The sequence below is a fragment of the Antrostomus carolinensis genome, unplaced genomic scaffold, assembly GCF_000700745.2.
Source record: "Antrostomus carolinensis isolate BGI_N321 unplaced genomic scaffold, ASM70074v2 scaffold42729, whole genome shotgun sequence".
NCBI lineage: Eukaryota > Metazoa > Chordata > Aves > Caprimulgiformes > Caprimulgidae > Antrostomus > Antrostomus carolinensis.
Window position 1 is genome coordinate 774 of NW_010338670.1, and position 25,311 is coordinate 26,084.

Here is a 25,311-nt window from a genome sequence, read left to right on the forward strand (position 1 = left end):
ATGGCTGTGGAGGAGGAAATCAGGAACTGCACATCCATTTAATTCCTATGCTTTTCGTAAATACCTAATCTTTTTTCAGGGTGAAGTAATAGCCATGGACAAGATAGCTAACAAGGTGAAAAAAATTAAGCAGAATGCTGAATTGCTACAGTTGAATTGCATTAAGGCATTTTGCTATGACGGAACAAAGGCACTTTCAGTTGAGAAGAGAGGGGATGAACAAGGTAAAGTAAACAACTTGGGCAGTATAACTTTTAGAAGAAAATAGTAATCAGTTTTGCAGTAATAATATTAAACCTGCCACAGGTCTGCAACTCCCTGAAATCTTGGCAGATACCTAGGTTGCTTCAGCACTGTGAATGTTCTTCTATTTTCTGCTCTTTTCTGATTATCAGCTTCTCCATGAAGCAAATGCAAAACTCAAACTTATCTGTCTTTATCACAACCTAATATCCTCAAAGGAAATGCATTCCTTTCCCAGATAATCTCAAAGACTGAAGAAGCCTTAAAGCTTCTTTGATTATAACGTTTAACCCCATACTCTGAATTGTTTGACTTAGTCTGAGAAAAAAAAAATATTTTTGCAGAACTGTTTGGCTATTCTGCCTCAGAATCCTCATCTGTAAAATTAGGTTATTACTCCCAGGAGTGCTGCAAGGTTTAGTTCATTTATGTTTGCTCAGCTGTTCGGGGAAAGTTCTATAGAAACACGGTGTATTATTGTAAGTTAATTTCATTTGCTTTTCTAAAGTGCTGTATTTATGATACTGGTTCTGTTCCCATGATTTAAATGGTATCTCCTGTCTTGATTATTTTTAGCTTGTTGTGCAAAGTATGCTGTTCTTTCTCACTTTGTTTTACCCCAGTCACTGGTTGGCCTAAGTAAGATTCAGGTTGCATAATTCACCTTCCTTGTCCCTATGCCTTGTATAGCTACTATGCAAGGTACATTCTTAATAGTCTTTCTATAAATATAAAATATTGTAGGTGATAGGTAGCACTTACACAGACGAAGAGGTAGCTGCAATACTGAGACATCATGAAAGCTTTTCTGCACGTGCCTGCAATTAAGACATGACATATTTTTAATTTTGTAGTAACGGGTCAGAGGTAGATAAATCAGTAGTGCCAAAATAGAGTCATTTTGCAGTGCTGGAACAAGCTAGGTAGCAGTAGTATGAAGTCACCCATTTGTTTGCACTTGTGACCTAACTTGAATATTTGAGGACTAGAAGGAGAAAAGGCAGTAAAGCAGATACATGGCTCTCTTCCTCACTGGTTACTTGCAGATATATGTACGGAGCCACTTTTGTCTTGGTGATGCTGAGCTGAAGGTCTCTCTAGCACTAAGGTGATGGAAACTTTTCAGCTGCTGAGCCAGTGGGATTCAGATTAAAAGATAGGCTCTGCATATAGAAGTTACATATTCCCTTATCTATCCAGGTAATACTCAGAAATTGTTCTTGTCTTCACAATCCTTGTTTACTGAATTGGGGACAGCATGTGTCACACATTAGAACTTGTAATAGTTCACATTATTACGGAGTGCTGTATTTTGTAGAGATACATATGCATCACAAGAAATAGTTATTGTATAGACAGTCCAATTATTATTATTTAAGGCAGTCTTAATGGTTAACTACAGGCTTCTCTCTAAAGATTTACACACTTGGTTCAGTTATAAGCTGACTGTGGTTCATTACAGCCTTTTCTGTGCAGCTCTGTATCCAGCACCTCTGACCAATCATATCTCAACATTTTTCTTTGATTGCTTTTATGTTTTACTTTCAAAATATTAAATTAAGGTTGAAAAATATTATTGCCTAAAAGGATCAGGTATTGTTTGAGCACACAGAACTGTGAAATTCTTTAGTTTTATGGGAGATTAAATCTACCACCAGCAGTGCTGAGACGTGTCTCTAGCTGAGATCACTTTTGTAGACACCATCTACAGGACATAAATTATTACTGCCTGCTTTTTACAGAAGGACCTCCATTCTTACCAGAGTCATTTGATCGAATTCTTCTTGATGCTCCATGTAGTGGGATGGGACAGAGACCAAACATGGCTTATTCCTCGACTTTAAAGGAAGTAACCTCTTATCAGCCACTACAGCGCAAGCTTTTCACTGTTGTATGTATTAATCGTTGAGTAGATAAGCTATATTGAACATAAATGCTTTTGCAGCATAAAACTTCCTTCACACTGAAAAATGGTCCCTCATTTTTCCTACCTTTTCAGCAGTTAAGTAAAGAATCATAGAAGAGAATCATAGAAGAGAGTGTTAGGATTCAGTTAACTTTCAGCTCCACCTTATCTGTTGCTAGGTGAAGTAAATTCATTGGAGGATGGGAAAGATATATGTAACCCACAGTAAATAAAACACTTTGTATGTGGTTTTTTATTCCTTCAGCTTCATCAGTTTTAGTTTGTAATAATTGCAAGGGTGTAAGTCCCAGAGCGTGTTGGGCTGATGCTGAAAGATAAGATTTCATGAAACTTGTCTAAATTTGAATTATATGTATTCAAAGTGAACCACAGCTCAAAAAGCAGGATAGATATAGCTTCCATGCCAAATACATGGAAACAGGTGACATCTAATATTGCTGATATAAATCTTGTGTATCCAAGGTTGGCAGCAGGTGACAAAAACAGGACTAATCTGTCTGGGATATGTAGAGCTGTGCAAATAACACCTTTTACAAGGTGAATCATCTCAATGACATTAATAAACTGCATGAGCTATAATGCTGATTTGGAAAGAACCTTTTTAATCCATGAGATCTTTACTGTATTCCGTGAGAAGAATTAGTATCCTAATGCCTGTCTTAGGCAGAAAGACTTGAGTTTGTTAAGTGCTAAGCTTGAACAAAATATTATAGCTTAATAGTTTCTAGGTTAATGTTGCTTAATATGCAAGTGTTTGCATTTAAAAATAAGCTGAACTGTTGTTTAATTTTCCCTGTAGGCAGTGAAACTGCTGAAGCCAAGAGGTGTTTTAGTTTATAGCACATGTACAGTTACACTCTCTGAAAATGAGGAGCAAGTTGCTTGGGCCCTGAAAACTTTTCCATGCCTCCAGCTTCAGCCACAGGTAATGGTATTTTCAGGATACTTTACACAATCCAGTGAAGTTCTTTTGGCACTGTAAAGTTACACACTGTAGTTACTATCAATAAATCTCTTTCACTGCATACAATTTTAACTGCTGTGGATAGAAATAACAAGTATTTCTGCGACTTTCTTAAATCTATTTTTGTGCTTAATTGAGCTTCATTTAGGGAACATTAAGTAGTTTCCCTCTGTGTACTGTGGTTGTTTTGATTTGTACAACAGTAATTTAAAACACAACACAAGCAGACAAAAGAGAGTTCAAGCAGCTTAGAATTTCTCTTGCAATTCTTTAATGCAGATAGTTTATTCTCTTTTTTTGCGCAATTACAGGAGAGGTGAAAAATTTTTTATTAATGCTACTGAAACAGCGCAGACTTGCATAACAGATGGGAGATGAGTGGAAAGAATCTTGTGTTTTGCAGAAGGAGAATTTTGTATATATGGGAGCTATTTTTGCATTATTTAAAGGAATGAGGGAATACATTTATTTCAGGCTCAGTGTCCCAAGAATGTATCTTGTCTTCTTTGAAATCAGTGTCTACCATTAAGATGTCTGGGAGGAGGTAATATATAAGGAGACACTAGAATTTTTTATCTATAGCGCATACATTTCAAAATTATCTGTCACCTTTACTAGTATCTTGAGAGAGTTTATCATTAGACTGTATGTGCCTCTGTTCCTCTGTTGACGTGGCGAGTTGGGTGGGTTAGTTATTTATCATCATGGCTTTGAGTAAAAGTGTAATTCTGATACCTGTTTAGCTTAGACATTCTGTGATGACTTGTATTTGTCTTAAGAAGTTTAGATGCATCTTTAAACTGAAATTAAAAAATATATACAACAGGTGTACAATGAGAAATTATATTAAGTCTGGTAAAGATTTAACAGAACTGAAGCTTTTTATAAAAGATTTGTATGTCAAACTTCTTCTGCCTGCTTTCTCACCATCATGTACTAGGAATTTTTCAGTTCCAGCTGTTTCAACTGAGATTATACATTTTACCTAACAGCATAAAAATTGTCCTCGATAAAATGACAAAGCAAAACACAAGCCCTATTAACTCAAATGCAAAATTAATTCTGGTTTAATAGACTTCATCTCACCAGTAATATCAGGCTTGAATAAAGCACTAGTTTTCACACACAAATGCCGTATCTGTAAAAATTAAGATCTTGTGTATAGTACATTTTAAATGAGATGACACTGAATTGTTTACCCCCAGCTACTTTATAGTATCTTACAACCAATTACCCAGTAGTGTAAACTAAGTTGATCTTTTCCAATGAACAGGAAACTAGAGTCTAAGGTTGACTTACCTCATGTTCCTTTCTGTATTTCCCATACTCTTTAGTCTCTCAGTGGCACCTGCATTGTACCCAGTCCACTGTCTCCCACTTTCTAACTTTGTCAACAGATCCTGGAATCATGTTGGGCAGGAAAAAACAGGAGATGGAGCTGTAGGTGTTGATCTCATAGGTGGAGGTTACTGTATGGCTGCTGATCCTTTGTGCAGACTTACTTCCTCTTAGGAGTTTACACAGGAGGTAATGTAGATCAGCCTAAATGCAGTTAACTTAACTGGAAGGAAAAAGGAAAAGGTAGAGGAAAAAACTGGTCTGTCTTTGAGCAAGCTGCTTCCCTTTCCATCCATTACCTTACTTCAAGTTGCCACCCCTGTCTCCCTTTGTTATTTTTTGTCAATTTGCAATAGACAAGTCTTTTTGTCTCTTACTTGGAAAGCACCGAAATCCCACCGAGGGAAAGGAAGAGAAGGCTGCAACCTCTTGGTTGCCTAGTTGTACAGCACACAGTACGTGGTTAAGGAACTAACACTGGGTGAGCTCATGTGCTACCAAACCATGGTGGCTCAAAAAACGCTCTGCCGTAGGCTGCATTATAGACTACGCTAGACTAGATTTACAAAGGAGAGCTATTTTTGTTACTGTAGAGCCAGCTTTTGCACATTTTGTTCTATCTCCTTACTGAATGCATTGAAAGAACAATCCAGCTAAGAATTATACTTTTCCAAGAATCAGCGTATTAAATAAAAAGCACAAGAAATGCTGAGAAAGGGTTGTGATTTTAAGCCCTTCTCCTTTCCATTAATTTGATACCAAATGTCATCTTCTGAATTCGGATGCCTAACCTGTTCCTTTCTTTCTCTGCCTCATACTTACGTGTTAGGGGTGGTAACAGTAGTCCCATTTACCTGTTAGTCTAATTACATGACAGATAATCTGAAGCTCAGATTTTTCTGCTGCATCATCTTCCCAAACGGTGCCTCTTCAGGCAGTAAAGTATTCTCGGCTGGGGCTTTCAGTCTCTCCATATGAAGCTTTTTAACATGAAGAATCCATGTATTTCTACTACTGTTACTGAGTATATTAGTAACTGGCTAAGGAATTGCTATTTTTGACTTAACTCATAGTTACTATTAGTCAGGACACAGAAGCACTGCATCATTTAAAAGTGAAAACCTAAACCCTTTAGAACTTAGTATCATCTGATGGTAACAGATGTCCTGTGATGTTTCAGTCCTTTGAGTAATGAATTGGTTTAGACCTGTGCACCTGTCCTCAGTAAGTGCTCTAAACTACAGGGCTAAAGTGGCTTAGGTGCACCACCACCTCCTCAAAGTACGTTGGACCTTGTGTATGTGCTTGTGTACACACTGGCCAGATGAAGGCAAGAAAAGAAGGGCCACATTACTTCTAAATCCTCCTTGGTGTGAATGATACTAACCTAGCTTGTCCATGTTAAGAGTTAGGCAGCTCTGCATATCCTCATTTAGGACAACAGGAACTTCCTTGATGCAATAATTTGCTTTTCTTTGTTACTTAAAAAGGAACCTCATATTGGAGGAGAAGGCATGAGGGGCGCTGGACTGTCACCTGATCAGTTGAAACTGCTGCAGAGATTTGATCCATCTGCTGTGACGTTGCGAGGAACGGATATTAATTCTTTGCAAGATTCCAGGGAAGATGATCTGATTTCACTGGCAAATAAGGACTGTATAGGATTTTTTATTGCAAAATTTATTAAATCAAGCAGTAAATAAACATTTAGGAATGCAACCTGAAAAAATACTTCTGTGAGTCTAAGAACAGTTCAGATGTGAAGTCTGTTTCTTCCTGCTGCAACGTTGCCAAGCCGACGGGCTGCCGGCAGGGTTGCCATGGCAGCAGTGAAATCTGCCAAATGCTCTGCTGGGAAAGAGCCACAGGTTGCAGAAAGTAAGTTATGCCTGGGGGAAGGGTCGTATCATTTTTAAGTCTCTATTTACAGCAGGTCAGTTGTGATAGTTTCTGTTCCAGCTAAAAACCAGGACATCGGTGCATGAATGGCAAGTATGTATGTTCAGTCATACTGCGAAGTGAGTGGCTTACCTAGTGCACCAAGTGCAGAAGCAGGGTATCTCTGGGAGGGGCAGGAAGCTACCTTATGAAATGCAAACATAAATAAAATAGACAGGCACTACTGTGAATTTTGGAAAAGGTAGGTTCTGTGGAGGTTTACCAATAGTTAATGCTTCTTTAAATAGTGCTTCATGAAACACCGTAACATTTTACAAATAACTGGTTTATAAATTGATACTTAGAACCTCATTTCTCTTTTATTTTAATACAAGCAAGATTCTCTGTACACAATAGTATATACACAAAATACGATTAGGCTTCGTAGCATGTCTTTTATAGCAGCATGAATATATTAAACCATCTCACTCTGGGAATGTACTTAAATATTGTTTCAACATCAAACTTTCCATGCATAAACTGTACTGGTTCTGAAGTAGCCCATTTGACTGGCTGACAAGTGACAATTTTGAAATCAAACATTTGCAAAAGAAGGGGCTACAGTTGCAATTAATATATCAAAAGACAGAAAACAATGCATAATACCATCTGAAATGTTGTAAATCACCTCTCAAACAACTAATAATATTAACTATTGGCTAGAAAGCATCACCTGCTAAAATCATATGAAAATTGAAACTGGGGAAGCATGCTAAGGTGAACTGACTTAATACACTGCTCAAAGTGTTAATAATCCACATTTTAAAAAATGTGTTAGATGTATTTGGAAATTCTGCTTCAGTTCCAGAGATGTTCTCCATTTGAACAGTATTCTCTTTTCTTAGTACTGCTGGAACTGACAATAGCACTGAAATTAGAGGGGAGAGGTAAGTACAATTCAAAAACGTAAACTGACATCTGTGTGTGTTTGGTATTTTCCTCTTACTCATCAATTTCTAGTTTTTAAAAGCATTATCTAAAAAGTGTCTGTCTTTTCACACGTAACTATTTGGTTGGATTAAAAAGAATGATACTTTCAAAATTTGTCTATACTGTCAGAAGTGCTTTTTGCATTTGCTTGCAATCAAAACAATTTATACGATTCTGGTTCTCAGTAGCCTGGTTGTTTACTTGTATTTGCTATAAATGTTTTGATACAGTATGTTTTCTGCTGTTCTTAAATAAAGCAAATGTCCCTTCTTCTGTTCTGCCAAGGTTGGCTAGTACATACTCTGTAGGGCCTATCCTGGCAGGATAGGAGGATGGAATTCTTCTCTACTACTTGTCTACTTTTGTTGGTCACTCCTTGCCATTAACTACAACATATCTAAAGAAGATTTAAAGTAACTTTGTTTCATCAGTAGTAGGTGAGGTATCCTATTTAGAATCATGATAGTTTATACTATCAATTACAGTCTGTTTAGTCTAAATATGGCTAAAATAATTACTTGGTAAGAAAAGGGATTAGTCTTTTATTGTAAGTACACATTGAACTCTCTCAGTTCTAGTAAAAAAGCATTTTCTTTTTGCAGAATATATAAATTCTGTAAACATTAATCAGCACACGCAGACTACACACAGAAATTTGCGTATGCATATAAAGTAAGGAACTTTGCCTCCAGTTTCAGCAGCAGGAGTTGTGCAATGCTGAATTTGAAAGAATTAAGATTGCTGAATTTTTACTGGAAGATTTGTTGAGACTTTCCCCGATTTCTTTAGTTTTGAATGATGAACAGGCTTTTCAAGGTGATCTCACTTGGTTTTATGAGAGAAATTTCTTGGGGTATGGGGGAGAAAAAGGAACTGACTTTTATTAGATTCCAGTGTAATTGCAGACCAGAGTTCATCTGAAAAAAATTACTAATATCTGAACTTTAACTACTTGAGTTGTTTCTGACAAAGACAACTGCTAGACTTAAAAGAACACTTAGCATATTAAAGGAATAAGCCTCAGCTGTTTCCCATAGGCCCCTCTCTCTGTTGGTAACTGGAGAGTGGGTGGAGGGAGAGAGACTTCTCCATCAGTCAGTTCAGAACAGAAACTCAGTCCAAATCATCCCTTGAAGGAGCCAGCATCCTTCCTTTGACTACAGGCTCGGCTAAGTTAGATGACTAAAGTTGGATGGACGCCCTTCTTCTTTTCCAGTCTTACTGTGACTTTTAGCAGTGCAGGAATACTTTTTCATTGTCACAGTTTTGTTGTATGGGGTATATATATTTTTATTACATAATATAATTACTTTCCCAATAAGAATGTTTTACACACTGAATCATTACGCCTCACTGTTTGGTGCTGAAGCACAATTGAATATATATATTTTTATATATATATATATACACACACATTATATAAGATATTTATATATTAAATTTAAAAAAAAAATTACTGTCATTGTAATGAAAGATTAACCCTACAAAACAGATAGATTAGGCATGCATTCAGATCCTGTCTTTAAGAAAAAGTCTGAAAAGTAGTTTTCTGTATTTGCAGAAATAGTGATTAGTAATAGTGCCAAATCTAAATATTTATCTTGGTCAATATAAAGATACTAAAATAGGCAGCCTAGTATATAGTAGGAAATTATTGTACAGCTTTTTTCTGTTTGAGTGTCATGGAGTCCACCAATTTTTAGGTCATAAGATTTCATATGCTTTTTAAGGAAAAGGGAATATTTTAGTAAGAAATAGGCTGGTGATGGTGATCAACAAGAAATTACTTTGGAGTGGGTAGTTTAAAATATGAAGAACTTTCTTTTTATGTTAAATTGTTCATGACTAAAAAATCCCATTTTGTAGTGCTAGAATTCACTGAAGAGTAGGTATGCATGATAGGTAAAAGGGGTAAGAATAAGGTAAGAAAAGAGAACAGAGTTAGAAGAACCAGCTTAATCTCTATTGTATCTGATATCTTCTTTGGGGCTGTGTAGGAACACATCTCTAAGGAGGTAAGTTATAAAAAGAAACTGTCGATAAAACTACTGTAAGCTCATATGTAACAGTTTGTTATATAAAAGTGGGGAAATAAATTATAGAAAAATTGCAAGCAATAAATATGATTGATTAACATTTGATTAAAAACATTCACAATAAAAATGGCATCCACATATTTTACAGATGATAGAAGAACTAAAATTTTGGTGAAAGATCTGCAATAAAGAAATAAATATAAATAACTGTACACCAGAAATGTTATATTACACTCTGAAAAATAATTTCTCTGTTCTTCCTCTAGACTATGTAATAAAGTTTTTTGCTATGTGCTTTATTTCCATGGACAGAATAGAATTAAAGTCAAAAGCATTTGGGCAATAGCTTTCAGCCTGATGTGTTAAAACCATCAGAGGTCACATATCACCACAAAACAAAATAAATCTTGAAGAGGCCTTAGTGACTCACACAGGAGGTGGTTCACACTAACCTTTTTACTTTGGACAGACACTGGTTAAAAGCAGTCAGACCAATCACTGCATTCCGGCTAAGGGAATGATAATGGACCATATTAAAACCTCTGCTATTTTCACAGAATGTGAATATGACTTTACAAACCAACTGAGCTTGAAAATGATAATAACTAACAAATTCATAAAAGACAGTAAGTATTAAGGGGCAGGGTATTAGACCTGGGCAGGAACTGCATGTATAGGATGAGCAACCAGATAACACAGAGAAGTGAAAATAGGTCTCTACTTTTATTCAGGGTTTGATGAGTGATTTCATTTCCTTATCCTCCATTTATAATAAGGGCTATAGGTTAAGACTTTACAGCTTTCTGTGAAAACAGGTACCCCACTCAAACTCACTGTAGCTTTAAAACAAGTCTTCATTAATGAGGGCCAAATCCTTAGGAGAAATTATCTATTTAATATTCCACCTTGACAAGCAAAAACTATGTAACTCTTCTCAAATTCTGAACTCTGGATGCCAGACACAGAATAGGAATTTGTGAGTATTCTAGAAGAAGGTTTTATGGATCTGTAACTTTTAAAATTTCTAGTCAGTAGAGAAAACTTACGGATCAATTTAAAAATAGTTTCTTTCAGCTTTAACTCCTACTGATGCTGCCTTTGTGCACAAACCTGTCTGTTTGTTCATCCCCACTGTCCTGTCCCTTAACAGGTCTGGAGACTGTTACTCTCCCCTCCTTCCAGTCCCTCCTCGAGAATTCTTTCTTCCTTGATGTCTGTGTGACACTAAACAACTGTCAGAGGATAGACTTGGGCTGCTGAACAGCACCAATGTATATTCATGTGAAAAGACATAAAAAAAAAAGTTAACGTAGCATAACACGTGAACGATAAAATACATCCCATTCCTTCCATATACTGAAATTCTTTAGAAAAATACAGAGCAAGAACTGACAAGACCTATGTATCCCTAACTATTTTATCTTCCTCCCTTTCCTTCTGTCTCACTAGTTTTATTATCTTTTTAGCTCATCTGAATAGAAATTTTACAGGTTGTTTTGTACCACACATACATAAGATGACTCTGGAGCTCACTGGGACCTCTACATTTCCTCAAATTCAAAGCTCCTGAAACCAGATACAGAAATATGAACTCATTAGTATCCTAATGCAAACAATAATATTAAACTCTCTATTGGCAAAACTTTGCAAAGACATCACAATAACCTTTGATATGTCCTCCAGCTGGAGTATTTTTAAAGCTTCTTATTGAAATAATTCTGTTAAAGTGCTTTTCAAAGTAGTGCTCAGCAGGCAGGTGGTATTGTGCAATATGTGTAGTACAAGCTCACACTACAAATGATTTGTCACTCAATAACTGAAGGAAAGGATCTTAGCAAGGCTAATAAAATCTACTGAGTGAGTCTGCCTAAGAAATGTGTGTATTTGTTAGTATGTTGTCTATACATAATTAGCAGCACTATACAAAACATTATCTCATTAGTTGGATTGGAACATGCCTTTTTTTTGTGAGAAGATACTTCTATTCCATAAATCAATATATAGACCATATTAGGTCTTGGACTATGCTCTTTATTTTCTCATTTATTTGTCTATACATGACTACCTACTCCACGGTTTTCATACAATACTCGGTGGTTTGAAATTCTGCCAAACATTCCTTAAAAAAAATACTTTAAGAAAGGTGGAAAATAAACACTCTTTGGAGCAAAACTAAAAAAAAGAAAAAAAAAAAGAAAAATTTAAGGTATTGAAGTGGAGTCCATAGACTCCACTTGTCGGAGGACACAGCTGCCACAGAACAGTTGTAGGGAGCAACAGCATTTATTGAAGCTGGTAAATAGCTAAAGCCAGGCTATATAGAGCAACGATGATATAACTTCTCTTCCCATTTGTGTAGTATCTGATATGATTCAAACAACAAAGTCTTTCAATGTCATTTTCCACTGATACCCTGAAAATCCTCTCGTATCAAAAGTCACTGTTTATATATTGTTATATATCCATTTAGTAATACAGCAGGTCTACTTACCTATGCTGCCTTTGTCTACAGCGATGTTTAGAAAAAATGCCCTTTTCCTTGTGTTCCCCACAGTTCATCTTTCAGCCAAATCCTACCCTTGAATAACCACAACAGTCAGCAGCAATGGGAGGAATGGGCAGAGATCCGACAGCAGAATTTCACCCTCTTACATTGTTGTAAAAAATGCACATAAAGCATCAGGGACAGGGGTGGGAGAGGGAGGACAAAGTATGTTTAAGGGAGTTAAACTGAATTGCTTGGATGCTGGAATAGGAGCTTGGAGAAAACGTGCACCTGCCACATATCATGTTATCCATTTCACTAAAATGATATTAAAAATCTGGCAATGCTGATATTCCCAGAATTAAAATAATAAATAAAAATAAATTCCAGCTAAATTAATTATTCTCCCACTACAATCTTTATATAATGTGCTATTTACAGTGAAATACAAAAAGTATTTCGTTCATACAATTACTACAAAGACTACATGTGATGCAGAACAGCTTTTACACTAGGCAAGGGTATGGAACCTGTAGTAAAAAATAACAGTGACTCTCCCCCCACTTACCAGTGCAACAGGTGTTCAATGCAAAACAAACTGTGATCACTCCCTTTGATTTCAATGCATTTTTTTCCAGCAAGCTCGGAACAGAGTATTTTGTCACAGTCATTTTTCTAAGCCCTCACCAGCAGCCACAACAGTTTAGGTGAAGGAAAAGCAGTGAGCTGGCTGCAAAGTGGGAATGCAGAGGAACTGGCAAGTGTAAAAAAAGTGGAGAAGCTACAAAAATTTATTTTCCAACAACATAACTCTCCACAAGCTGTGTAAACTTTTCTTACTAAAACAAATACTCTAAAACACAAAGATTTTACATTTCCAGTGAAACACTCACAGTAACATTTGCCTGTTTTTACTCTCCTGAAGTCTCAACAAAGAGCCAGCAGATTTATGCTTTCTCAATTACCTGGGTCAGTAAACTCCCTCATATTCCCTGACCACAATTTGGATTTTTAAATTAATAGACAGAATGAAGAAACAGACTTTTTTGGCTTCTGAGTAACCTTTGTTTTCTTCAGTAGATTCTCACACTTCGCTGCCTAACATGCACATGCACACGTACGTCCATCCACCACCCACCCACTCACATACACACCTCTGTCTTATGTGCTCTATTATTCTGACAACAGAACAAAAATTAAGCTGTGTCCATTGCAATTTTGTGACCTGTACAGAGAAGAACAATTTGTAGTGGTAAGTTCGTTATCTTTATGATAAATTTAAACTGCAAAATCGGGTTTGCAAGGACAGCATAAGGTATAAGAGTTAGACCCTTTATCTCAAGTACTCATTCGTATTTACAATAAGTATAAGCTTTCTGCTACAGAAGAAAAAGTATTTAGGTTGAACACTGTTACAGATTTCCTAAATGAGGCTAGTTCCAGTTGCCAGTAATTCAAAAGCAAATCTGCTGACTTGGCATTAGGACTCTCAAACAGTGTGATCAAACTTATATAGTAAGAAGGTGTCTGCAGAAATAACATTTATAAACTGTATATACAGTACACAGTACTAGTACATAGAAAATAGATTTTGACTTTATGGATCCCCTGTGTGTAAGGCAAGACTGAATTCAGTCTTTAAATGGAGTCCACCAGAGGTACAAGCAACAGATAGCGGCTTTTAAATCAATATGCAAATCAAGTGCATACAAATTAAAAATCAGAGCAGACAAAAAGTTTTAGATTTTTTATGTGCTGATTCTGGCTTGCTGAATACATGGGAAGTTATTAAACATCAAATGTAACTTTTTTTAAAAAACACTAACAACACCTTGATGGCAACAGATATTGTTCAAGTGGCAGTTACCAAAAAACAGCTTGAAAAATGGCATAGTACAACATCAGGAACTCTGCAGTTGTACTATGCTAATTCATATAGCACTAACCAAAAAAATAAGTATATGAATATTCTATTTCATGCTATTGCTATGCAAGCAACAGCAATACAAATCAGCATACAGAAGGATACCATATGTTCTGCAATGAAGAACCCAAAGATATTTTCAAAGGGCATTGTTACAAGACTTCAAAGAAACACAAGACTGCCGGAGGCAAAAGTTACTGACGGATGTAAACATCCCTGTTCCATTCTCCTGCGTCGTTACGTTTTTTTGATATCACTTCCCCATCTTTGTCACAATATTGGTCCCTTGATTTATGACGACTACGCTGTTTGTTGCATTCGTTGTGGTCCTGCTCGCGGTCCCTCTCCTTAGAGCGATGCCTTGATTCTCTATGTCTGTGATCACTGCTCCCGTGGGACTCGTCTCTATGATTGTGATCTCTGTGAGAATCGTAGTGGTCACCGTGCTCATGTGAGTAGTCCTCCTTTGGCTCAACGTAAGCCGAATCTCTGCTGTCTTGTGTTTCTGAGTCAAAAGTTTCTTGCCTAGAAAGGCCTCTAACACCACTGCGATGGTTGTGGTGTTGGCTTGAGGAAGAGCGATGCTGGGATTTCTTGATGGGTTCAACCCGTGCTTCCTCTTCAATTTGTGAACTGCCGCGTTCAGGGACTGAATGGTCATTCCTCTGGTCTCCTTGAGATCCCTGCTATCACAACCAGCAGTAAGTTCACATACATGCAGTACACATTTAAAAATTTTCCCCAGTATCAAATTCAACTAGAAAGTATCATGAAACCAATACAATTTAAAAACACGACAATCCATTTAAAAGCTAAACTAGGAAAAAAAATAAAAATTAAACTTTTACTGAAAATTCAGTATTATAATACAAACAATTCCTTTCACCTTAATCAGCATAGAGGGTGGCACTTGGGTTATTCTGTGACACTTTCTAATCTCCTGTGATGTTTCTGACAGTTAGCAATAATTGTCTACCACACTCCAAACAAAAAGGGAGCATGCAGAAGCAGGACAAACTGCAGAAAAATTAAAAAGGACGTATCATGCTGGGAGAGGGCAGGTATTAGTTGAGAGTTTAGAGATGACTGCTTGGAAACAGCCACTATGGAAAGCAATTTTAGAGGGCTGAGGAGGTAGATTCCAGCAGAGATTCAAAGTACAAAACCTCGGCTATTTTAGAGAAGCTTTTTTTTTTTTAAAGGAAAAAAAAAATGCAATTGAAGCTGGTATGAATAAAGTTTGTATTATGATACTAATATTATCACTGACCTTCTGTTTTTCTCAGCAATAATTTGATTTCTTCATGGTAATGAAAAATTAAACTTTGACCTCATAATTTTAAGAGCTCAAGAATACAGACCATTGCCAAGGAAAGCAGGAGGAGAGCAATACTGTCACCTAAAGAATTTCCCAGCACACCACTACTACAAAAAGACTGAAATAAAAATTACCAGGTAATATCAAACCTACTCTTCACCAGCATAATGATTTGAATTCACTGCAAAATGAACAAGTGGCATTATTTATCTCATTTGGGGGTTTCATTACATTAACCTGCTTTTGTTCCCAAACCACAGCCAAAGATTTTTCAAGCTAATTGCAAATTTTTATGTAATAGTTTATGGTGAAATTGAATTCTCCTTGTCACATGAGGTGTAGAATGTCAAGGTAAAATAATATCTACTGGCACAAAATTAAAGTAGGTTTTAATGGAGTTATACAGTCATTTGTTTGTGAAACTGCTCTGAATTTACCCAAGGTAGTCTAAGGTTTGCCCCCCTATGTTCAGAGTTGTCTAAAAATACTGATTGCCTCGAGGGCAGCTCATGAACGCATCTCCTTTCTGTCTTTGTATGTTGCAGAAAAGAGCTCAGGGAAGGAGGAAATTTTCTCCTTCAGCCACAGATCCTGCCAGGTGGTTCTCCTAGCAACCCAAAAAGTAAAATAACAGGAAACTGGATGGGAACAAATTTGCATTTTATCAGAAACTTATAAAAAGCAACATATTTCAAATCAGCAATTTGATAAATATGACAAGTTTTCATTTTCTAGGACAACATTTTGTACTGTAAACTTCACAGTGACTACCTGGATTGCTCCATGTGTTCCTAAATTTGAAACAAATTATATAGATGACAACAAGGTAACGGAATCAGCAGTCAAATTTCTTTTTTGTTCTTTTTTTTTTCTTTTACGGTTCTCAAGATGATTCTCATTTGCCAGAAAAGGAATATAAATATTGTAAACATGAATAGATGTGTTCAAGGTGAACAGAAGTGACTCAATGGAGCAGAATTACAAATGGAATCAAATGAAAAGCTAAAAAGTCTAAAGCAATGCCTGCTTTGGATGTGTAAACACATTTTTATTAGTTCACAACCTTGACTGGTTTTAAGGCATATAAACTGGGTACACACGTGAAACCCTTTAATTCTCACATGGTCAAATGCCCAATATGTATGTACCTACATATATATAATCATGACTAATAAAATCTGTCATTGCCATGCTTTGAGAACAAATGCAAAATTTGAATCTGCTTTGAACAATGCTACTTTTACAAACTCAGATGCATCTTCTCTGCTATAATGAGTACGTGTGAAGGAGCACAATCAATAAATTTAGAACCAATACCTGGAATTTCAGAATAGTGTTAGGGATATTAGGATTTATGTGCAAATTCAGGGACGGTAACTTTCCCTAAATATTACAGGGACACTGAGCAGGTCATGTTTGAATCTTGATTAGGGTCTGGCTTGTGGTTCATAACCAAATTAGGGCTCTCATTTGGATTAGATTCCGCAGTGCAGGAATTTTATGACCCAATCTCATAAGGTTTTTTGCCTAAAACGGAGAAAGTTTCATATAAGCCCATTTCATTATTCAGGTTGCAATTTCAAGGAAGTAGGGGTCCTTGGAAAGACGTTTAAGCAGTGTTGAAAGAGGAGAGAGAGAAGTCTATGTCCACACAGTCAGTTTGGTTTGCTCCCTGTTTCCATCCAGTGGTCCCTAATTGCCTGCACTGCACTGCACGTGTGTGAGGTTGCTCCAGTATTCCCTTTGGAATTAGCCAACTATTTCACTACAAGAGGAAACCTAAGAATAGTTGTCAGGGCAGTTTGTTCCAAAGATCTCCATCAGATAGACAGGAGGTGTATGCTCTCCACCAACTTCATTTTAAACAGTCCCAAGATGCCTCACACCTTCAAGCACCCTGTGCTGTGTACTGCACACACAGTCAGGATCATTGCTATAAAAATACCACTCTGGCAGCTAGCAACACAAATCTCTCATTACAACATAGTCCTGGGACTGAAAAACTGCAAAAAACAATTACATCTCATGGCAAAGGGGTGCTGCATTGGACCCAGGGGAGAATGACTCAAATACTTTGCAGTGCAGACATGTCCTCTCCAGGCCAAATGGCTGGTGACATGGTTTTTCTCTGCAGAACAGTCCACAAAAATGGCGCATAGACTAAATTCTCCAAATAGAGGGTCTTAACACTATTGAAAGAATGGGTTCAGCCCCTGTGATTAGCAAATAAACCCATTCTATTCCAAGACTGTGACAGGCTCAGGTTTGAGATGTCAGCTGAAAATGTATCATAGGAAAATTAAACAAAAGGAACGTGAAAGTTGTATGTTCCATAAGGGACCTCTGTTGCTTCACACTCTTGGGTTAGTAGACCTACAAACAAATACATTCTAATTTTTAGTCTTTAAAATAAAAATCTATTCATTCGTAAGGAAATAGCACAACATTCAGAAAAGTGTTACTAAAACTCTGTATAGTTCCTCCAGAGAATGTGGTTAATAAAATGAGTAAAAGTGAACTATAAATCCACACCCAAAGGTATAAAAAAAACTTGAGCAAAGTAATAAACACATCTACAAAACAAAGAAAGTTTATCTAGCAAGTCTGCACACAACAATACTGAATTTCATACTCAGAAATTCTTCCAGCTCACAATTTTTTCAGGGTGTTTCAGCTCTGAGGACAGAAAAAAAGGCAGAAATGAGCTACAGCTTACAGTCTCTTTTCCTGAAACTGCTTTTGAAAGCAAGAGAAGGAGATACCTTGCAAGGTGGCTGTAGCAATTTTTCTTGTTAAAGAACAAACCTGTCAAGTCTGTGGTCCTCTAATGGGAAATAAATTCTTTGACACAAAAAATTGTTTTGCAAGACAATAAAAACAAAAAATCAATTTTTTGTCATTTTAATTTTGTTTTTTTTCTTTTATTTTTCTATAAGGAGGCATTTTTGTTAGCCGAAGTTATGAATTCTAACTGACATATGTATGTAACTTATGGGCATATATGGAACTTAGGTGGAAATTTAGATGTAGTAAGTAATTATTTGAGCTGGGACAGATGTACTTTAACCCCCACTGGGATGATCTCAGCCTCAAGGCATCGCTCACTATTTAAAATTAAGTAGCATCTTTAAAGACCTAATTTCCTGCTATGCAACACATTTACAAAGAAGAGGATCTCCTTATGCTGAAAACCTTAATACAATTATACAAAGCAAAAGCTGAAGGAGAAAAGAGAGGACGAAATATGCCCAAAGTCAACAAGCAGGTCAGTGTGGAGGTGGGAATAAAGCTTAATTTTCCCAGCTTGCTAGACAGAACCCTTGCTGTTCAGAACATGCTGCCTCTTAAGGTCTTTCTGCACAATGTGCAGCAGGTTTTATGTAAGAGTTTGGCTTGAAAGAAGTATGTCCTTTTCACAGCAATAGCCAATGAATAAAAGAACAAAGGGAACACTGGAAGGGCCCCTTTGACCTTAAGACTTCACTAATACAGTCATTCTCAGCCTCTACAACTCTATTGCCTGTGGGGAGATAGTAACAGATTCCGTCCAACATTTGTGGATCTGCTCTGTACATAACCTAATTTGTCATGCAAGGCCTCTGGGGCTGGGATTTGCCTGTTAGTGGTAGTGGGTCCATCAGTCAGAGAGTTACCAGAGCCTGCAACGTGCATAGTATTAGCCCAGTTTTACTCCTCTGATTGGATTACATGTGGCCAGCTACAAAAATGCTCGTGGCTGATACAGTGGTGTCCTAGACACTGTAAAATCTTAAGTATTCTACTTCACATCACCATATGTTTTCAGTCAGGCTGGCTTAGTCCTTGGAATCAAAACCAACACCCGAGTCAATATGCAAACACATGCTACTCTGAATACAATAGCAATAATAATAACGTGCCTCTATTTGCCTTTTATACTGAAAATGGGTGAATGTCTACTGAAAAAGCTCTTTCTCTATCAACAACAGTAAGACATATTCAGCATATTCTACTATCAGACTACGAATGTGCTTTGGAAGAGAAAGAAGTTGATAGCAAAAAAAAAAAAAAAAAAAAAAAAAATGGCATAAAAACTGTACCTGTAAATTAATATTTGGACCTGGGCTAATAGGAAGAGTGGCTGTTGCAAGTGTGCGAGTGAGAAGCTGATTAGGAGGATTGCTGCTAGGTGGATGTGTGGCCTTCCAGTAGGCTTCCAGATAGTCAGCAAGGTGCTCACAAGCATCTTCAAGCTGGTTCTCATCAAGAATTACATCGAACATTTCCTGATAAAGGAAAGGTTTTAGTGAGAATAACCACCAGCTAAAGGGAGATCAGCTAGAGACAATGATGGCCACACTTTCCATTCATCAAAAATGAACCACATTTCTAATGCTTGTGTTAAGATATTTCACTTTTTTTTTTTTTTAAATGGAATTGATACAAAAGGCAGCAATCATAACTAGCACTAACTTGAACAAATCTTAAAACTCAGATGTCCAGAAAGAAAGGCTAAATATTGAAGTTTTTAGCTATTGGAACAAAATAGAATGGCAAGAAAAGGGATTCACTCCCTATATCTAGAATAACTAAGAGAAAACTAAGACAAACTAAGGCCAGTAACTAATAACATTTATAAACACAAGGAGTACAGATCATCTAGTTTCCAAGTGTTGCACAAATATTAGCTAAGACATTAGTCATACAGTCTAACTTTAGACATCTGAAGTTAGGAGGCAAGTTTCCTCCATTCCTTTCCTGGTCAGGGAGAGAAAAGTACTCCTGAAGGCATCTTTGAGAGCCTACAGTGGTCTCTAGCATGCTCCATTGACTTCTTGAAGAACTGAGAAGACTAGTCTCAGCTGAGATGTTTGAACTTAAATGTTGAAAACATTCCCCTCACTCAGTTCCGTAATTATGGCAAGTTCCCATATCTGCAACTGAACTGAACCTTAATCTTCTGGTCTCTTACCCATACTCTTGACAGTTAAGTATGCAGGTAATAAGGCTTGCCATGTTTAAAACACAGCTGGGGTCTCATCATCTGCATGTTATAGGTGGAAATTGAGATAATTTTCTTCAGTGCACATCAAGAGAAGAAATGCAGAGCTCTTAGCTATGCAGCTGTGGTGACATATGCCCCAGGGGAGCTACCCAAACCAGCAGCCTTATCATAAACTGGCAGAGATAAAGCACATCACTAAGAGGGTTCATTTTTAGACCAATAACCCCAAAAGAATTATCAAGTAAAACAAGTGCTCTGTTTGTTAAAGCAATGAATGTTTCAGCACACATCATAATAATTGCTTGTGATTAGGACTGGTTTTTCCCTGCACACTTGTGCAGAGCCCAGAGACCTCAGGCTTTCTGTAAAAAAGCAATGGTGAAACATGGCCAGAAGAGGGCAAACAATCCCAGAAACACGTCATTAACCTCGTGCTTGAAAAGAAAGGCACCTTTCAAAGAGAAGACATAAATTAACAGTAACTCACGGGCGGACACTGTGCGAGTTTATCAGCTGCCACCATCTGAACATTAAGGTGTTTGGCCTGAGATTTCCCTCTAGATTTTATTAACCTCTGTAAAACCTGTGAAAAATAAGACATTAATCAAAGTGACTGGGTTCAGACTTGATGTACATATATAACCACTTAAAATGTCAACATTTTTAACTGTCCACTGAGCAGATCAAATTCTTCATTTGCTGGCTTCAGGAGCATTTCCCATGCTGTTTACATTCAGAACAAGCTAATTTTAATTTATTTCCCAACATCTCCCTTCCTGTTATGAGCACTAAAAAGTTCCCCTCTTATTTTCCTCTGCTGCTTCTGGTTTTGTTTGTTTCTAAGTTGAAATTCTTTAATTGCTCTATTTAGTTCTCTTCCCATAAACACTCTTTTCTTTCAAATGTCTCTTCACAAGGTCCATGCAGGTTTTTTCACAGAATGAAAGAGTACATTATCAGGAGATGTTAAAGCTTATCAATCAGTATGATATTCATTATGTGAAAATTTTTCTTTCATTCCTGTATTATATATATTTAACAAACTGTTAGTATTACTTACGTGACTGATGCTAAAAGTACAATCCCAATTTTAAAAGCCATTAGAGCTAAAGCATCTTTTCCAAAATGGGTTTTGGTAACACTAGAGCTAAGATACTTTTTTGATTGATAATATTTCACCATCCAAAGGGAAGCAATAACAATGCAGAGTTCTGAACTTTAATGAGGATATGTGATTATCTGCATTTAAGAAAAAAAAAAAAAAAAGAGAAAAAAAAAAGACTGAAACAGCATGAGTATCAGTAAAATATTTACCTTAGGAGAAGAAATCTTTACGTATACTATAATGGGAGCCAGAGAGGTTTTGCTTAGTTGAGCTGGGTGGTTAATGGTATCAGCATCAAGCACTACCAACTGCAGTGTCCTTGCTAATTCAAAAATCCGTTCAATTTCACTTTGAACTTCAGCTGCAGGTAAGTAGAAAATTAGAGTTATGAAAATATTAAAAGGTAGTTAGTTTTAAGAAATGTAAAAATGTAGTAGACTGGTGTGTTGCTCCTCCTCAGATTGGCAGGAGTTGTTAGCCGTGCATGTCTCTGGCACGCTAGGGAAATGAATGCAACGTTAACGAGAGCAGTTTGCCCCCGGTTTGTTGCCCTTGCAGGCAGCACTGCCTGCCTCTCTCACCTCCACCACTTCCTGCAATCCCAGCCTGCAGAGACACTGTTAACACTTTCTTATAAGACCCTAGTCCATTTATGTAAGAAAAAGAGGTAGGAATGCCTGCTGCATCACATGGTAATCTTACTATGCCATTAATTTCATACATGTAAATAATTTCAGCTCAGACTTTAATCCCATGTAGTAATCAATTTGCTTAAACTGGAGTGCCCAAGATAGGCATTAAGATGTACTGAGGAGTCTATCCTAGCAGAAGCTCCTGTTTTTCCATTTACTCCAATTTATGAAAACTCCGGAAAACAAGAGTTTCCTTCATATACTGGCCTCAGTATGGTACCATGTTAAAGAGTCAATTACTATGTGTAAAACACTTTTTTAAAAAAGTAACTCAATAACCCAAATAATGTTATGGTATCCTCCTCACAACCCCAGGAGTTCTGGGAAGTTGCTTTTCACAGCAAAAATCATCTTGTCCTCTGACAACACCCAGCTCCTCAGTACCCTGCCTGATGGCAGTAGTTTCCAAGGCAAACTTCTCCAAGACAGGTGGACTGCATCTGCTTTCACAACTGATGTAGAAACTGTCTTCATTCCCAAATTAAACAAAAGTAAATCTTATAACAGCAAAATCATCCTTGAAATGGAATCACATTTTTCTGCTTGTATCTTGCTATTGGCTGACTTCACAGGGAAATTACAGAAGTTGGGTGATTTGTGCAAGTCTATAAAAACAGTTATACAGCCAGACAAGATCATAATTCACATAGGTTTCCCTCTAAAGGTTGTGCACACTCCATGAACCAAAACCAGATTAGATACCTAGCCAATTCAAAGCAAATATTAGAAGATAACCAACAGAAACTTAAAACGCCAACAAGAGGTACCAAAAACTTATTTATTTACTATCAGCATTTTACCTATTATGCTGGCAGAAGCATCACATTTGCTTGAAGATGAAGACACAGCCTACCTGATCTGGCCAGAGAGAGTTTTCTATAGTGAATGGTCTCTTTCAAGAAGTGTGAAGAGATTTATTTTTGTTATCTTAGAATAGCAACAGAATAAATTATGTACCATGATAAGGTTGCAAAATTTCTAAGAGAGACCAAAGCATCCCAGATAGTCTCCACTTAGCTCAGAGTCTTTTGGTTCAAAATCAATAGGTGACTACTACTACAGTCATTTTATAAATGAAGTAATATCTTAAATGGACATCAGAAAATCTATATATTATGTTCTCTATTGGAGAAGGTTGACACTCCTTCAGATCTATTCGAGATCACCTTTATCTATTTGTAGTTACCTCAAATTTTGGCTGAGTACATGCCAATCAGTCTTTTACAGCAGAGAACATTGCAAGATGTGCACCGCATGCTGGTAGGGAGAGTGTCAGCGTGTGCTTCCCTGTTGATAAAAGCACTGTGGCCCAGCTGCTGTCTGAATTAGGACCACATTTTTGAAGACAGAACTTCTGATGGTCCTTGGCACATTCATGATTACATTTTCTGCAACTTCGTTGCATAGAGATATTGTTGGAATGACTGCATGCCATTGTCTCAGTGATTTAGTAGAAGACAGTCAATAGTCTATCCTTAATTTAAGTCCAAATGACAACTAGAATAAACATATCAGAGATAATTTGTCATACTGTTCTGATGATGAGTTTGGATTGCTTTCCTGCAATTTCAAACCAGGCTCAACACTTCAGTCAGTGTAACAATATAATTAATGTATCATTTTAAGACAACTGCAGACTGCTATAAACCCTTAAGACAATTTATAACCAGTAAAATCTGTCTTTTTGCTAGTGTATCATAATTTTGTCTGGGGAAGTATTATTTGCTACACTGCTGGAAGCACTTTTTTGCCAGTATAGAATACATCTCTGTGAACTAGATTTCCTGCTGTACTTTTTGAAACAACTCTTTGCCAGGGCAGAGTATGCCTCAGGGTATCTTCTATTGTGAAACATACCCCAGGCAATAATTGCAGGTAACTATGGTCCTATGAACCCACAGTTTCCACCTGAGTCTGAAGACAGAGAGATATATTTTCCTTCAATTAAAAAGTATTTCAGAATTTATGATTCTTAATTTGAGTATAGGAGAAAAGTTCAAGGAACTACACTGCATGGTTGATGGACTAGTATGTTGTGCCTCTATCTCTGCAGTCAAGAATGGATGGAAAAAATGCCACAGAGATTGCCAAAGAGGTCTTGACCTCCTGTCCCTTAAACTACTTCTTCAGCTTCTGGAAAAGCCTGCATTTTGCTTGAAATCTTCTTTGTATTCTAACTTTTCACTACACATAAGATTGTTGCAATTAATTAATCCTAGTTTCTCTTTTTAGATGACAAAGGCTTCATTTTATCTACTGTTGCAGCTTTGGTTTTCCTCTTTCTTTAGCAATATCTCTCAAAAACCAAATTCTATACCTGTAAAGATTCCTTCCCAACAAGACACAACACAAATTTTCTCTCAGACTTTTGACCAAAGTAAGTAAAGAACCCTAAAAGTCATGTGGGGACCATAACACAAATGTCACTGGTAGTTAAAATAGGGAGCTGAGAACAGTGACAGTGTGGTATCTCCAAAGCAGCACAATACCAATCTTCCCACCTCCATTAATATAATCTATTTATAATACTGTCTCTTCTGATGTCCTGGAGAGGCATAACAGTGAGGCTGTAAGAGTTAACTTTAATAAATTATATTTGCCAATCATAATGAGAGGCATAAATATAACTAGATGTACTGTGACAATCATCATGAAATGCTGGCAGCTACAACACTCAAACCCAGAAATAAGCTATGAAATTTTAAAGTCACCCTCACAATCTATTTGATATGGCCTCCTTGGTAATCAGAAAGGGAACATATTTTAAATGACAGGAGCACTCAACTACTTACTTCATATAACAGGGTGTCAACACCAAGAAACAAGGAGTACACATCTCCTAGCCAACTTTAAATATTGCACATTTAAACTTACTCCCATATATTGATTGCAAATATCTCTACTGTACCCTGAAATGAATAGAAATTCAGTGCAATGATAGCACAAGTAAATGGCTTCTCCCATTTTGGGGGCAGACAAATTTTCTTTACACTGGTTGGACCTTAAAAGTGAATTTCAAGCAAAAATCTTTAACAGTTCATTACAATAATCTCATCTAAAGTGAAGGCAAAGACACAGCAACACTGCATTGCATCTAAGTCAATTCAGTAATAACAAGATGAACTGCAGTGGAATTTAGAGTCAAATATACAATGCCATGGTAATAGAACCTTCTCTACACAGTTGGAGAAACACAGTCCTCCTTCAAACCTGGGCAGAAAGAATCCATAGCAGCCAGGAGTCACTGGGACACCCAGCTTGACAGAGCAGTGGCTACATCAGCTCTATGCTTCAGAAAGACCCTGACGAGATGGCAGTTTTCTGATGGGGATTTGATGCAAAATGGCCACACTTCTGGCCTGCAAAGGCCAAATTAGAAACCACAAAATATTGCTTGTACGCAGCAAAGAGGTTTGATCTTCAGCAG

The 25,311-nt window shown here is 37.0% G+C and overlaps 2 protein-coding genes across 2 annotated transcripts in view; one reads left to right on the top strand and one right to left on the bottom strand.

The window, feature by feature from the left end:
- Positions 1–79: 79 nt before the first annotated feature.
- On the top strand, positions 80–6,410 carry LOC104530868 (NOP2/Sun RNA methyltransferase 6; the record flags this gene model as incomplete). The annotated part of the gene is made up of 4 exons (XM_010175583.2): positions 80–224; positions 1,986–2,134; positions 2,970–3,095; positions 5,963–6,410. Coding segments are annotated over 4 exons (633 nt in total), but the record flags the coding sequence as incomplete, so codon positions are not given.
- Positions 6,411–12,010: 5,600 nt separating this feature from the next.
- The window catches only part of CACNB2 (calcium voltage-gated channel auxiliary subunit beta 2), a gene marked incomplete at its 5' end in the record, with an annotated part of 24,719 nt that continues 11,418 nt past the window's right edge, over positions 12,011–25,311 (bottom strand). The window contains 4 exons of the mRNA XM_029086899.1: positions 12,011–14,471; positions 19,183–19,368; positions 20,575–20,670; positions 21,402–21,553. Coding sequence (XP_028942732.1) covers positions 13,980–14,471; positions 19,183–19,368; positions 20,575–20,670; positions 21,402–21,553 — 926 coding nt within the window. The remainder of the gene's footprint in view (positions 14,472–19,182; positions 19,369–20,574; positions 20,671–21,401; positions 21,554–25,311) is intronic.